This window comes from Pelophylax lessonae (genome assembly GCF_965119305.1).
Source record: "Pelophylax lessonae genome assembly, chromosome: 7".
Classification (NCBI taxonomy): Eukaryota; Metazoa; Chordata; class Amphibia; order Anura; family Ranidae; genus Pelophylax; species Pelophylax lessonae.
This window is the reverse complement of record NC_138774.1, coordinates 69,036,193-69,053,192: the sequence shown is the minus strand read 5'-3', so window position 1 is coordinate 69,053,192 and position 17,000 is coordinate 69,036,193. Positions and strand designations below refer to the sequence as shown.

The following is a 17,000-nucleotide window of genomic DNA, read 5'->3' as shown; positions in this document are numbered from 1 at the left end:
ATGCACTAACCAGTGCAGGGGAAGAGAGAGGAGAGGAAGAGGAAATCTGGCCGGATAAACACAAAGCACGATCGTTCCGCTGTAACAGCTTTAAATGTAATTGCCGGGCGCTCGCAGACACACACAGTCCCGCCTCCTAGCCTGGCTTCTTTGATAGAGGAGAACACCTGGCCAACTGGGACGTGTGACGTCTATCAAAGGAGTCGGGCTAGGAGGCGGGACTGTGTGTGTCTGCGAGCGCCCGGCAATTACAATTAAAGCTGTTACAGCGGAACGATCGTGCTTTGTGATTATCCGGACAGATTTCCTCTTCCTCTCCTCTCTCTTCCCCTGCACTGGTAAGTGCATTGACGGGCACAAGTGAAGCTGCATTACTGGGCCCAATTTAAGCTGCATTGATGGCACAGTTAAAGCTGCATTGATGGCACAGTTAAAGCTGCATTGAAGGGCACAGGTGAAGCTGCATTGAAGGGCACAGGTAAAGCTGCATTGATGAGCACGGGTAAAGCTGCATTGATGGGCATGGGTGAAGCTGCATTGATGGGAATGGGTGAAGCTGCAATGAGGGGCTCGGATGAAGCTGCATTGAGGGGCTCGGATGAAGCTGCATTGAGGGGCTCGGATGAAACTGCATTGGCGGGCATGGGTGATGTTGCATTGACGGGTATGGATGAGGTTGCATTGACAGGCAGGGGTGAGGTTGCATTGCCGGGAACGGGTGAGGCTGCATTGATGGGCACAGGTGAGGTTGCATTGATGGGCACAGGGAAGGCTGCATTGATGGGCACTGGTGAGGCTGCACTGATGGGCACTGGTGAGGTTTCACTGATGGGCACTGATCAGGCCGTACTGATAAGCTTCATTGATGCTGCTGCACTGATGGGCACTGGTAGGCTGCATTGATGGGCACTGATAATGTTGTTATTAATATTTATTTTTATAACTTCTGCAATATGCAAAAACATTTAACAATGTCATTCTATGAGATAATTTATCAAGGCGTGTTTAGGGGTGGGATTAGGGGCGGGACAGGGTAGGAGTTGGGTGGGACAACTGGTGGCGAGTAACACTTAAGCACTTAAGGCCTGGCTAGTAGCTCAGGACTTAAAATTTTGAGCCCTGTATATATATATATATATATATATATATATATAGTAGGGGATCAGACTCAAGGCAGGGACACAATCCCAATTTCTTTAGAAAATGTCAGGTTTAATCCACACTCAAAGTTCATAACAAAAGAAACTGGCTCCTGGACAAACAAACAAAAGTAAACTTCCGCTCAAACTGAGCCTTACTGTGTTTGTAGTCCTTTTAAAGTCCTTGTTCAAAGGTAAGTGTCCTTTCTGGAACAAACGATAATATCCCAGTTTTCAGAGACAATCAGCCATGCTCCAATTTGCTTCCTCTAATGGAGACATCCACACTCTCGCTGAGATCCAAGTCCAGCTGCCTTAATCAAGGCCTAGCCAGAGACCAACAAACTGTGGTCCACTGAATTGGGAATCTGTCCCACCCAGAGCACTATCAGATTCCCAGTAAAACCAGCCCCGGAACAGACTTTACTAATAAAGGGTAAAGACTAGCACTCTTTACCATAATGTCTTTGCTGATTTTACCTTAGATTGAAAAATCTAAGAAACCATGGAGGAACATAGATCCCATCAACCACTTCCCCAGCCATTTGGAGCTGTGTTTACCAGCACCCTGCTACAATATATATATATATATATATATATATAAAAAAAAAATATATATATATATATATATATATATATATATATATATATATATATATATATATATATATATATATATATATAAAGTAGAGTAAAACTGCAGGTAAGGGCACTGGGGGCAAACTAAGAGTCAATTTATTTTATTTAGTAATGTAATCCAATGAGATTACAATATATCAGTGTGTTTGTGTTTTACTTTTTGAATTTGCCGCCGGTTCCAGCCCCCTGCGACGCTCGCACGGAACGGAAGCCAGGGCACACCTTATCAGGCGGAAGATCCGGCCGCCATACACTGCCGGAATACATTGCGGGATCCTGGGAACAAGGTAAGTAACCTTTTCCAGGATCCAGTGACTTCTCCCTGGCGGTACCCTGAGTGTGACTCGGGGTTACCGCTAATGGCACTGAAATTCAACCCCAAGCCACACTCGGGAATACTGCCAGGGAGGTTAATTGAACCATAATATTTATTGATAAATACAGCATGCAAGTTATTCTCTGGATAAAAAAGCCCTAGGGCAAGAGTAAATATGTAATTTCCTGGCCCTTTTCTTTGCTAAATGAACACAGTGAGTGATCTGTACCAATCACTTCTGTTTTCATTCTTAACTGAAGCATAGTAAACTATGTGAATTATCAATGAACAGGAAGCCACTCAGCACAGAGCACTTCTCATTCGTTCACTGTCCAGTGCAGCTGAAACTGTGGAGAAAGGGACAGAGGAATCTCTGTCCTCTGTCCCTATCTCTGTCTCAAAAGTGAGACATCAGGGGTCTATTTAGACCCTTGGTATTCCACCACAGGCCCCCAATGGGGCTTCTAAAAAAATTGTAAAAAAATAATATTGTTAAAAATAAAAAAAACACTGATACTGCCCACTGCCCTACTGACATCAATCTCTGCTCTGCTGACACTGTCCACTGCTCTGCTGATATACACGCATGTGTGTTTGTGCTTTTGGGTGCACACGCTAATGCAATTGGCTGTGCACACCAATACCAAGACATGTGATAGCTGACTCCAAGTGCAAAAATTCTAACATGCCAAAATGTTGTATTTATATCATTCTTTGTATTTTATAGACTGTCACATATAACTTTATTTCAATATAGGGCTTTTCTGAGTAATTATATATTGGTTTAGTTAATGAAATCTTGACAAGGCTTTGGCTGAAACACAACTCTAGGCTCTAGGTACACATTAGCTGCTTAAACTGCAATCCATTTTATGCTGATCTACTCCTGAATAATACAACATAAAAAGTTTATTTAATAAATAACACATTCATATTTTATGTAAAGACCTGCAGGCTAAGTAACAATTAGGAAAGCTTTATAATCTGTTACACAATGTGCCTGTAATTGGACCAAACTCCAACACACCCTACCTGTCCTCAGTGGTTAAATCTTAGTTGGAATGTTGTCAAACTTCGTCTCACAAATAAATACAGCAGATCGTGGTTTAGAGTGAGTACACAGAGATTATTTTCATGATGGCGGTGAATGTGGCAGCAACACTTCTCCTCGCTTCTGGAGTCACTCTCCTGATTTACCTCATTAAATGGTGGATAAATGTAAAGAAAAAAGACTTGCCACCAGGACCGACCCCTCTGCCATTTCTGGGGAATATTCTGCAGATCAGTACCACTGAAATGCCACAATCTCTGGTTAAGGTAAGTGTAATTACACTGAATATTCTAAACCAATGCACTTTTCATGTATTCTAGGAAGAAATCTTTAATAGTGTCAAGAAAAGATGCAAACTAAGCTGCTACCTTTTCCAGTCTATGAGTTCCATTTATATCCAATTCATGGGGAAATTAGCAGAATAAGTAGAAAGCACTCCCAAAACTTAAAGTGGTTCTATACCTAAAAAAAAGTTTTGTTTTTTTCTTTTACCAAAAAATGCCCGGCAACCTGTTCTCCTTCTGTCCCTAAACATGTACCTGACTCCTCTCACTGCTCCAGCATTATCCAAGATGCAGCACCGCTCTTCCATCGTCCTGGTCTCAAAGGAGACATTGAGGACTGCCATAGACTTGCCACTACAAAAGTCCTCTTTTGGTGGACTTTGAAGAGTTAGAAGGTCATGAAAGTTTGACAGCTTACCCATAGTAACCAATAACCACATTTATGTGTATGGTTTTTGCGTATTTTCACCTTTACCATGTATTCTCAGTTCATTATAAATGAATAAAAAACCTTGCGAGTAACCCTATATAATATTAAAATCTAAAAATGACAGCCGCAAGCGTGTCTCACATTCCCATAAAATGTGTGTAATACATAAACCAAAGACATCAATGTGCCGCACTCCTTATACCCAATACTAAATTTAAAACCTATATGGTGTCTAATCTCATCAAAAACAAAATTAATATTATTATATTATATTAATAACAATCCCAAGATTTTTCTTTCATGAATGATTACAAGTGAGGAAGCCATCTGTGTTTAAATTGTTTTTAGCCTTTGGAATTTCTAACTAAATAGGTAACCGTAAGTGCCTTGGACTTTATTTTCTTGGATTACTGTCTTTGCTCTAACTTTCTAAAATAAACAAAAAAAAGATCAACAATTGGGATATATGCTGCTCAGACTAATAGCAAATCAGAACAGGGATCAATCAGCCTGGGAATAAGGGTTTGTTCACACCAGATGCAATGGGGCTGTGCAGGCAGTCATTTTAAGCACAGCCCTGTACATAGATATAGCAAAATGCCTTGTTTTCTTCAGTGTCAATTAAGTACTTTTTTTTAATCCGTCGGGTTACAATGCAAAACACTGCATCCCAATGCTGCTACGCTTAATAGAACTATTTAAAATGTTAGTCGTGACCGTTCAATAAAGTTCTGTAAATGAGCCCTAATGGCACTCTGTGACCCACTTCATTGTTTTACTTTCCTTGCATGCAGTATCCGCTTATTTATTGCCTGGTCTCTTTGAGTATGGCACAGGTCAATGAGACACCATGCCCTGCCTATATGTCTTCTGATTGATTTCCTTTCAGTAGGGATGCAGGAGAAGCTCTGTGCTGTCTGCTGACTGTTCTGAGTGAACAAGAGACACGATTGTCTGTACTCCTAATAAGCTGAATAAGGGTCCAAAAATTAGAGGAGCTGCAATATTCTCTTCTTTCTTCTATTGTCAATATACTGTTGAAAGCTGACTATAGATTTTAGGGGGTTTTCAGATCTGCAGGGGTCTGTCAACCCCCACGCTAGAAGATCTTCAATGGGGTGCATAGACCTTCATAGACTTGTATGCTCAGCTTTGCCTTTTCCAAACAGTAATGGAAATAGAACACACAAAGCTGGTACCAAATTACAAAAATAGGCTGCAGAGGAGTGAAGGACTGAGATGGGTCCTAGCACTTCAGTGATGTAAGTGAAGCAAGAAGATGTGTCTCCATGCCTTGGTCTTGGTGAAATATCTTGGTGAAATGGTCTTGGTGAAATATCTTCATGCCTGGGACCAGCCTAATACCTCAAGACAGTTTTTAGAAGCTCATTAGTTCAAATTCTTCCAGTCCCAGCTTGTCATGAACCTGTACAATTCTGTTTAAAAACTCAAATCTCTATCAACAGCTCGGTAAAAAGTATGGACCTGTGTATACACTCTACCTGGTCAACAATCGAGCGATCATGCTAATTGGCTATGATGCTGTGAAGGAGGCTCTGGTGGATCACAGTGATGTGTTCAGTGAGAGAGGGGGTGCCGATTTAATAGAATTCTTCTTTAAAGATTTCGGTAAGATCCTAAAAACAAAATAATTATCCTTAACTGATGTTATATGTTTGCATTAGAGACTATCTGTAATTGTTATATTGTAAACATGGGATCAAAGCTGTTAAATTTAAACATCTAACATGGAAGAGCACACACGGTGAAGCCAACCTTCCATAAAAATCTTTTGTTCTTGTATTGGAACATGCTTACAGTGTTTTTTTTTTTTTTTTGTGGTAGAAGGGGGGGTCATAAGATTGGACGCCAAAACACTGGTGGGCCCTATAAGATTTACTCTGGCCAATTATGAAACAAATGTCTCCCTGAAACTGAAAGGCAGAGAGTTATCTCCCTGTTCTTAAATATGCAGAAGCCTAATAGGTCAAGTGCATACATACTTCACTAACTATGAATAGCAAGTGGGATTGATTATTGGTTGTGTACTGAGGAGTGCCTATTATAAACAATTGCACAATTGATTGATTTATAGATAACATGTTTGTGGGGATGTGGCTTCCTCCTTCTTCGAGGTTCATGCCTCGACCTTCTTCCTGGTTAGAGCCAGGTTAAACAAAATGAAATAAACTGGCTTGGGACTGAATTTTCATTGACTGGTGCCGATTCTGCTAGCCAGCACAAGTCAATGTGCATCCACTCCAGTTTATCCCAAAACCAGATTAATATTGTTGGCATTGGCTGTATACTACATTCCTAACTAATAAAGGCTGGTAATGAATCAGTTGTATGCACCGCACTATGCAGTCATTAATTATCAGTCGGATGAACAACATCCTCATCACTATCAGGAGCTGAACAGCCTTGGACCCAAAAATGGTCCTCATATACCACCTTCCCCACAAAGGCATATGTCATACAAGGTACTCGGACATTTTTGAAAAGTAAGAGTTTAGGGAGTTTCTTAAGAGATGATTGTTTTTGTTCTCCAGGAAAACCTATAAATGGCTGTTTTACAGAAAATGTATTACAAAACAGAAGATTAGTAACAGTAAAAAAAACCTGGATTAAAAGTGAAAAGCACTTAACTTTTAATTCCAATCTGCTGCAGAGTAAGTCCAATATGATGTATCAGATTTATCGTGAATGACCTTTAGCATTCCTTACCATTACAAGTGGGAGCCCTAAAGTGCAAAATCAGCCATCTATTATTGTCCCTGAAGAGGGTGTTTACAGAATTAACATAACCAATCAAAGGGCTTGAGAGTTGAGAGGTCTTCTGAAGGAATATTGAAGTGTTTGAATGACCCTGCTATACAATCCCCTGTCTGCCATTTAACATTCTCGGCTTTCCATCTAACTTTGGGTTGTTTTCTGTCAATTGTACTGTAAAATAGAAAGTTTTCTCTTGTTAATTATATTGCATTCCATGACTGTGTAGCACAGACATTGGATTTAAATCAGATTGTTTTCATCACTAAGTACTGTTTATGATACTGCTGGAAGTTTTACAACCCCCTGCCTGGCATCTAATGGCTCGCACACACTTGACGAAAATCAGACGAAGTATCGTCCGATTTTTCTTGCTCTTGCTCAGCAGTCATAACCATTTTTAGTTGACAGTGCATAACGTTCACAACATTTCTCGTCCGATTTCTTGTTTTTCTTGGGACGTTTGAATGTAGAATGTGATGTAAGTACGTATACGTGTGACCCCGAGGCCATGCCTTTGAGTTACATCTTGTTGATGTGTCGTGACTTTTTTTCTCGGATCGTTCGTGTTATTGGTGCACCTCGGATTATTCGTCAGTTTATCGCCATTTTCCTGACAAAACGATTTGGAAGATGGACATCCAAAAAACTGAGACCCTTGCAATAGTTGGTCTTGGAGTTCTGGCTATCCAAAGGCAGCAGCAAAAGAAGAGAAAGAGCAGAACCTGGTGCAAGACATGGCTGCTGAACCGTGACAAATTCTCTCATATGTCACTATTGAGGGAATTGAAAGAAAACAATCCTGATGATTTCAGAAATTATTTGCGGATGACAGATGAGTGCTTCCATATACTCCTGAATACAGTGCAGCCATACATACAAAAGCAGAACACCATTCTGCGAGAAGCCATCACAGCAGAACAGCGATTAATTGCCACATTTTGATATCTGGCCATGGTCAAAAGCCTACAGGATCTGAAATTCACCACTGGCATCTCCCTACAAGCTCTTGGAGTCATCATACCAAAAACTTGTCATGACATCATCCAAGTATTCCAGGATGAATACATAAAGGTACATATACATGTATTTTAAACTGAATTGATAATTGTTGAACATACCTGTTCAAATCCCAAAACCTAAAAACATATATATTGATATTCAAAAATATTTTCTTCTTTTTGTATGTTATCAGTTCCCTACAACTGCATAGGAGTGGAAGGAAATCGCACTAGAATTAATGAGCAGTGGAATTTTCCAAATTGCGGAGGAGCTGTGGACGGTAAACATGTTCGAATTAGCCCTCCCCCAAAATCCGGTTCCTATTATTATAATTACAAGGGCTTTTTCAGTATCATTTTTATGGCAGTTGTAAATGCTAACTACGAGTACATCAATCTGGATATTGGGAAGAATGGCCGTAATTCAGATGAAGGTGTAATAGATCAGACCAAATTTTATGAAAGGTTGATGAATGGAACCCTAAATTTGCCCAACTGTGAGGAGAACATCGAAAACCTCAACTTTGTATTCGTAGCAGATGACGCCTTTGCGCTCTCAGAAAATGTTTTGAAGCCATTCTCTTTGCGCAACCTCACAAGAGGAACAGTGAATATACAATTATCGACTTTCTCGGGCTAGGCGTGTGATGGAGAACACCTTTGGGATCATGGCGAATCGTTTCAGAATTTTCCTAAAAACAATCAACCTGGAAATATATAAAGTCAACAATGTTGTTCTTTGTTGCTATATTTTGCATAATTTTCTCCGAAGACATGCAGATAAATACATTTCTGCACATCAATTTGATGAGGATCCAGCCAGGACAGGGAACACATCTCGTGCAAAGGAGCATGAAGTTCTTGAGGTAATGACACCCAATTGGCATAGGCCATCCTCGAATAGCCACACAAAGCGCTAGACAAAACAGGCTTAACTACATGCACTATATCAATGGAATAGGTGCAGTGGATTGGCAAAATGACATGTAAACATCAGTCAGTATGTATTCATTAATAGCTAATGTTTCTTGATTATTAATACCCAGCCCTCAAATTTTGTACTCGCCTGCTCGCATTTTTCAAGTGGAAAATTATTTAGGGCGAGTGTGGGGTTGCTCCGGGAGCCGCTCAGGGGAAGGGAGAGGAGAGGAAGAGGAAAGCTGGCCAGCCAACAGACTGGATAATCACAATGCGCGGATCATCCCACTGTAACAGCTTTAATTTTAATTGCCGGGCACTTGCCTCCTAGCCCAGCTTCTTTGATAGACAGAACACGTGGCCAACCAGGACGTGTGACGTCTATCAAAAGAGCTGGCCAGGAGGCGGGACTGTGTATGTCGGCGAGCGCCCGGCAATTAGATTTAAAGCTGTTACAGCTGGATGATCCACGCTCTGTGATTATCCAGCCAGCTTTCCTCTTCCTCTCTCTCTCTTCCCCTGCACTGGCCAGTGCATTGACAGGCACAGGTAAAGCTGCATTGATGGGCACAAGTGAAGCTGCATTAACAGGCTCAGGTAAAGCTGCATTGTCGGGCACAGATAAAGCTGCATTGATGGGCACAGGTGAAACTGTGTTAACAGGCTCAGGTAAAGCTGCATTGATGGGCACAGGTGAAGCTGCATTAACAGGCTCAGGTAAAGCTGCATTGTCGGGCACAGATAAAGCTGCATTGATGGGAACAGGTGAAGCTGCATTAACAGGCTCGGGTAAAGCTGCATTGTCGGGCACAGATAAAGCTGCATTGAAGGGCACAGGTGAAGCTGCGTTAACAGGCTCAGGTAAAGCTGCATTGACGGGCTCAGGTAAAGCTGCATTGATGGGCTCAGGTGAAGCTGCATTGACAGGCACAGGTGAAGCTGCATTGACGGGCACAGGTGAAGCTGCATTGACGGGCACAGGTAAAGCTACATTTAACAGTGTCATTTTATGAGATAATTTATGAGGGCATGTTTAGGGGCAGAATTAGGGGCGGGGCAGGGTAGGAGTTGGGTGGAGCAACTGGTGGCAAGTAACCCTTAAGGCCTGGCTAGTAGCTCAGGACTTGAACATTTTGAGCCCTGGTTAATTACATGTTTTCTGTTTATATCATATGCCTTCATGTTCTGAGTATAATAAATATTTCAAAAATATATACGTTGTGATGTTCTTGTCTTATATTTTTGCGTCCCCACATAGCCAAGCGTTGTAGATCAATTATCATATACATATTGACAATTAATAAAACACATTTCTGATGTTATAATAAAGAGACTGAACCATTACTTCCAAAAATAGAAAAATAGACTTTATTGCCACATTTTGAAAGAAAAAGTTAATTATAACGATTTCAATTATAAAATTGCACATAATTTCCCTGGTGCAATGCGTTTTATTGGTTTGTTAACATTTGCAAACATTAAAGTGCATAAACACAGTACAGTACAGTCAAGGAACTTTGAACAATGTCATCTTAAATTCACCTGTTAATGTTTGCAGAATCCACATTGACAAAGGGCGTTTCCAAAATCTCAATGTGTTTAAGGACACATTCTGCACTATGATTTATCAAACATTATTGCAAAAATCAAACTTGGCTATGTGCCGATATAGCATTCATACACTTGTTTCTCACAAATAGAACATTTGTCTATCATGTCTACACAAGCTCTCTTCATAGCAGTTTAAAAAGACACCTTTAATTTTACTTTACTGGACTGGCTTTGGGTAATAATACAGAAATTAAAGTAGTAATTAGCACACACCCTGCATCTGCATTACTAGTTTCTATGTTATCACCTAGCAGTGAGTGTTAACCTTGGCACCCCAGATGTATTCAAACCACATTTCACATGTGGTTACAAAACAACAGGTGTGTCGAGGTGTGCCATCATTGAGGACCTTGAGTCAATCCTGTATGTATGCAGACGTAATAAGCAGTGTTATAAAAATGGTTATGTTGAATTATTTTCAATATCTCTTTTTTGGAAACAAGTACATTACTGCTATGTTGGACAATATTGGGTATAATTGACCTTGACAAGTAAAGAAAAAGTGAACACTGAAAACAATGTCAATTATACATAATTCGAGTTTGAACATTATTTTAACATACGTGCAGGTGTCATTGTCTTCTATCTAGATTCAAGGTGAGGAGATCAAATTGCACAAAATAAATAAACATAATTTTTAGCGGATTGATCAGACGTGGCAAAAGAGGGGGGGCAGGGATTGGGTAAGGGTTTTGGAGGGTTTGGAAGGCAACCTGCATCCCTGTGTCTGAGCACAATATCAGAGATGACAAGCTCTATGAAAAAGCGGTTACTACAGTATTTTCTGCACACCATTTCAACATTCTCTGCAGCCTGCAATACCTTGCAGGCAAAAGAGGCATCTGGGTCAACCTTCAAAAAATAAAGATTTCTTGGCTTTGGCATCTAATAATTTGTTTAAGGCCTTCCTATGAAGAAGTAGTTATGGGTCAACCTTCTAAAAGAGGCATCTGAAGATGCCAACAAATCTACCTTGTAGATTGTAGGTGAAAGGACAATAACAATGACATGTGTAAAAAATATTACAACATTGTTTAATATTCACAACTATAGTAGACTGTGGCAGTAACAACATACATGATTCTCACTACAGCTCTAGAATTTACCAAGTACGTCTATAAAGTCCTGCGATTTGTGACATAAACCAATTGCTGCATCCCTTATTTTTTCTAATTCATGACAGCAGTGGAACAAATCCATTGTCATCCTTGAAATCGTGCCACTATCCACACCACGACCTGTAGGAATAAATACATTTAACAAACAAAATTTGTAAAAGGTAATGTTAATTCAAATAATATGTAAACGTACATGTGTGGGAGACAGAATCACTGTCATCTCTTCTTGGAGAAACATGATTATCTGCATCATCTCCATCAAAGCTCACATCAAGTTTCGGAATGTCAAAAGTGACTGGGCTTTGGAATGTCAACAGCGCCTGCAAGAAGAGGGCGTTTTGAAGATATCTTGGTCACTTCAAATATGAGATCCTTCTTTCAGCCGAACCATTGACAGCTGTACTCCAGATCAAGCATCAGGGAACACCTAGACTGACAAATTTCCGACTACATCGGGTTAACGGCCGATGTGGACACTCTTAGGAGTGATGAACCCCTGGACTACTGGGTGGGCAGGCTTGAACTCTGGCCAGAGTTTGCACAGTTTGCAATGGAACTGTTGGCTTGCCCCCCATCCAGTGTCCTGTACGAAAGGACGTTCAGTGCAGCAGGGGGGATCGTGACCGATAAGCGCACTCGCCTAGCTCATGACAGTGTAGACTACCTCACATTTTAAAAATGAATGAGGCATGGATCTCTGAGAAATTCAACACATGTGACCAGTAGACCATGTTTCATTGAAATTCCTCATGACAGGCCACAAATATCCGCCAGACCGCCATCCACCCACAACAATTCCTGGTCCTTGTCTTCGCTAAATTCAGCGGCATAAAAGGCATTTCATGTCCATTGAATGCCAAATTTTTGGGGCCTTTCATGGCCGACAATTATTGAATGCCTAATGTACCTCCAGCCACAGAATACAACTTTCTTTGCTGTCAGGTAAACCCATGTGGTCTAATTTTTGGGGCCTATATGGCCGACACTTACTTCTTTATCCTGTGAATGCCTAATGTACCTCCAGGCACCAAATACTACGTTCTTAGCTGTCAGGTAAACCCATGTGGGCTAATTTTTGGGGCCTATACTGGCCGACACTTACTTCTGTATCCTGTGAATGCCTAATGTACCTCCAGCCACCAAATACTACATTCTTAGCTGTCAGGTAAACCCATGTGGGCTAATTTTTGAGGCCTATACTGGCTGACACTTACTTCTTTATCCTGTGAATGCCTAATGTACCTCCAGCCACCAAATACTACATTCTTTGCTGTCAGGTAAACCCATGTGGGCTAATTTTTGGGGCCTATACTGGCCGACACTTACTTCTTTATCCTGTGAATGCCTAATGTACCTTCAGTCACCAAATACTACGTTCTTAGCTGTCAGGTAAACCCATGTGGGCTAATTTTTGGGGCCTATACTGGCCGACACTTACTTCTTTATCCTGTGAATGCCTAATGTACCTCCAGCCACCAAATACTACGTTCTTAGCTGTCAGGTAAACGCATGTGGGCTAATTTTTGGGGCCTTTCATGGCCGACACTTACTTCTGTATACTGTGAATGCCTAATGTACCTTCAGCCACAGAATACAACGTTCTTAGCTGTCAGGTAAACACATGTGGGCTAATTTTTGGGGCCTGAAATGGCCGACACTTACTTCTTTATCCTCTGAATGCCTAATTTTTCAGACTCAAATTGAAAATCAATGGGTCTGTAAAGGTTTCGCCAAATTGGGGAATGGATGCGGATCCATTTTACAGATGTGTGAATGGACCCTATATGTATTTGACATGTATTTACCGGCTGCTGTCAGTTCTGGCTGATTTCTGAAAAAAATATATATATTTTTTGCTGTAAAAAAAATTTAGGGCAACTTTTCCTATTGCAATACTTCTTTTATGACATTGTCCATGTGCTGGGGCTATTTGTGCACAGCTATTAAGTCTTTTGTGGCTGCAAATATGACCTAAAGGTTTTTAAAGTTTGCCTCCCATTAAAGTCAATGGGCCCGCCGCAAGCTTGCGGTTCGTGGACTTTTGAGAAAATTTGCGGCTGATGTTCGCGAACCGCTCTGGCCGATGTTCGTCCATCACTACTTGTGAACTCAAAAAGGAAAATAGGTCTCCTTTACTAAAAGCTTTGCACTTAAGGTATAAATATATTTTCATATAATAGGAGGCAGGGCAGTAGATACTTTTCTTTCCTGGGAGGGGGATCAGTTTTAGGTACCCAGAAGACAAAAGTTAGCAAACTTGCCAGGTTGTGACAAATTGTGCATGTTGCAAATTGTGCTACTAGTGGGAGGTGCTTAAAACTTGACTCAGCCTGTGTACCCAAAATTATGCTTTATTTACCGTGTTACAAGTGAGATACTAGCAGACATGTATGGACCCTACCACATGAATACTGCAGATGTCCTCCTCATGGTGATCATGGCAATCTCACATACTCTGTCCTAGCAGACATTTTATATGGTAAAATGTGGGTGTGATCAAACTCTTAGCAGTGGGAGTGGCTTAATGGTGAGGGATGCATTGTGTACAAACTGAAGGGTTAAAGAGCGCACTATGTACAGAGTGCAGGGTTTAGGAGTGTGCTGTGTACCGAGTGTAGGGTTGAGTGGTATGATATGTACAGGGTGCAGGGTTAAGGGGTGCACTATATACTGACTGCAGGGTTGAGGGTTGCACTACATAGTGAATGCAGGGTTGAGAGGAGAGCTACGTACTGAGTGCAGGCTTGAGAAGTGCACTACATACTGAATGCAGGGTTGAGAGGTGCGCTATGTACTGAGTGCACGGTTAAGAGGTGTGCTGTGTACAGAGTGCAGAATTGAGGGGTTTCCTGCATACAGTGCAGGGTTGAGGGTGCAGGTGCGTAATAATTGAGGAACACAGGCTGTACAGTAACAGGAGGCACTTCTAGCAGCTCCTCATTTTTCCTTCATTTCTACTGGGGAAAAAAAACTTGTTCTCTCCTCCCTCACCTTATTGATCATTGTCGGCGCTTTGCTGATTGAAGTTTCGTTACACACTGACCTCTGTAAATTTTTTGGTGCAGACCAGGGCACTGAGGGCAGGATTCTCTTCCCCTTCCCCTTCCCCTTCCCCTTCCCCTTCCCCTCCCCCTCCCCCTCATTGCAGGATATTTAAAATTAGCAGAAAAGATGCCAAGCACCTTTATGTGGCCGGCCGTGCAGTGTGCACTGGGCCAGCAGGTCCCCTCCTTCCATGCCGAGCCAAGCAGACCTGCCCCCTGCCCGAACCGAGCCGGCCCACCTCCCTGAGCTTGTTCCAGTCCATTGACAATTACAGACGGGAGCACAGCTTCCTATTTTTTCACAAACATACTCTGCCCTAGGAGGGGTTCAGACCCTCCTGACTCCCCCCTTATCTACATCCCTGATAGGAGGAAACCCATGCGAAGACAGTGAGAACCCACAAGTTCCATGCTAATAGTGTCCCTGGTGGGATTCATGCAATACAGAGGGAGTCAATAGGCCATTGTTTAAAATGTTTGCATTTTACAGGGTCTTCAAGAGCAACATTTATAAAACCTTTCAATTCATTTAGGGGTCATCATGAGCAATGGAGAGAGATGGAAGATAATCCGTCGATTTTCCCTAACAACACTGAGAAATTTTGGGATGGGGAAGAGGAGTGTGGAGGAAAGGATCCAGGAGGAAGCTCAGTGCCTCAGTGACAGCTTTATGCAAAGCAAAGGTAGGTGGAGATAATGCTGAATTAGCACAACGTTGACCCTAAACCCACTTTTACATAGAATAACACAACCCTGTTGATCCAAACTGTTTATTATCTAGCACCAACTCCAAAGATCCCAATTGCTATGCAGATGTGACAATATGATTTTATATGGTAGTGGTTACTTGGATTATATCCCCTGGCATGTGATGTGTTATAAAATAAAAGTCTAGGCACTGATGGGGGGGGGGGGCTGTAAAGCTGCTTCTTTGTATTTTATGAGTTTCTAGGGATTGACAGATGCCTCCTAAATTTCAGCAACGCACAGTAGGAACTAATTCACAATGCACTGACTGACTGGCCACAGTGTTTGCAGTTGCTGGTCAGGTTGAATACTGGCTTGTCAGACACATTGAGGATTACAACAAAATGGCGCCTGTCCGCAAACTGTCTCAGTATATAGTGAACTCCTCTTCATTAAAAATGGATTTAGCTTGGTCTCCCACACATACTGTAATAGAACCCCCCTAGCATGTTTCACCCAGTAGGGGCTTAATTTCAGTGACCTTTACGATTATATCTGAAAAACATAAGAAATTACCGTATTAATTACCAATGTACAGTATATTACTAGAACATTTTAAATAACTATTTCTGCTGTGCTATATTTAACCTTTAACCTTACCTCAGACTTGCACATTTGTACAGGCTCCTCTCCTCTACTGAAATTTCTTGCTCTGATTTCACTTTACACTTTGAAGCTTCAGCAATTCAAATAGACCCAACCACATTTTCCGGCTGGAGGATGACCTCATCTATCATTTTCCTTCCCAGTTTTACTGCTCCTGTTGGCCCCTTTCTTTCATTGGATTTCATTTATTTTAATCATCGGGGTTTAGAATCAAATGTGGGCATTACCTGGGGCAATCTGCATGCAAACACATGCAGTGATGTTTTCAGAAAGCTATGCACAACACCCTGCTGGCCCCTTCCACTCACCAAGGTCTACCTGCATAGCATAGAGAAGCACAGAGACCTGATGATAACAATACTGGGTCTAAAATGAGGTATGCAACGAAAACAGAAAGATTTTATTTATTCATATTTTTATTTGTTTATTTTAAAAATGTCAAAAATGTCATTAGCCTGTTCACAATAGGGGAGGGAGAAACAAGGAAAGGTAAACTATAAGCACAATAAACTTTAGCTTTAGCCATTTGCCGACTGCCTAACGTACATTTACTGGGGCAGGTCAGCTCTGTTGCATGAAATTACGTACCTGTACATGATTTTGTGCAATAGTCACTAGGGGGGCATGCATGCGCTGCTGAAGGCCCGATCGCGTGCTGATTGGATAGACGGGGGAGCCAATCAGCGGGTTTGACGGACCCAATGTTGGCCGGCCACCTGGGATCGTTCCCAAGAGAGGCAGAACCTCAGTCTGCCTATGTAAACAAGGCAGATTGTCGTTCTGACAGGGGAGAAGATAGAGATCCTGTGTTCCTGCTAAGCAGGAACACAGATCTCTGCATTCCCCCAGTCAGAGCAACCCCCGCACAGTTAACAAGCACCCCCTAGGGACACATTTAACCCTTTGATTGCCCCTGATGTTAACCCCGTCCCTGCCAGTGTCATTAGTACAGTAACAGTGCAAATTTTTGTAGCACTGATTACTGTAATAATGTCACTGGTCCCCAAAAAAGTGTCAAAAGTGTCAGTTAAGTTATAAAAATAAAATGCCATTAAAATATCCTATAGTTTGTAAACACAATTACTTTTGCACAATCAATATACGCTTATTGGCTTAAATTGATAAAGAAATTTGATTTTTGTTTTTTTTTTTTTTTTATTGGATGTGTTTTATAGCAGGAAGTAAATTTTTTATTTTTTTTCAAAATTGTTGCTATTGCTGCACCAAAAGAAAGCTCTATTTGTAGGAAAAATAGGATATATTTTTGGGGTACAGCGTCGCACAATCATGCAATTGGTAATTAATTAATGCAGTACCGTATTGC

The 17,000-nt window shown here is 41.4% G+C and overlaps 1 protein-coding gene across 1 annotated transcript in view; it reads left to right on the top strand.

Moving 5' to 3' along the window:
- The first annotated feature begins 3,155 nt into the window (after positions 1-3,155).
- Positions 3,156-17,000, top strand: part of LOC309559462 (cytochrome P450 2H2-like) — a 39,859-nt gene continuing 26,014 nt past the window's right edge. The window contains exons 1-3 of the mRNA XM_082262734.1: positions 3,156-3,411; positions 5,326-5,488; positions 14,857-15,006. Of these exons, the coding sequence (XP_082118860.1) occupies positions 3,229-3,411; positions 5,326-5,488; positions 14,857-15,006 (496 nt within the window). The 5' untranslated portion in view covers positions 3,156-3,228. The remainder of the gene's footprint in view (positions 3,412-5,325; positions 5,489-14,856; positions 15,007-17,000) is intronic.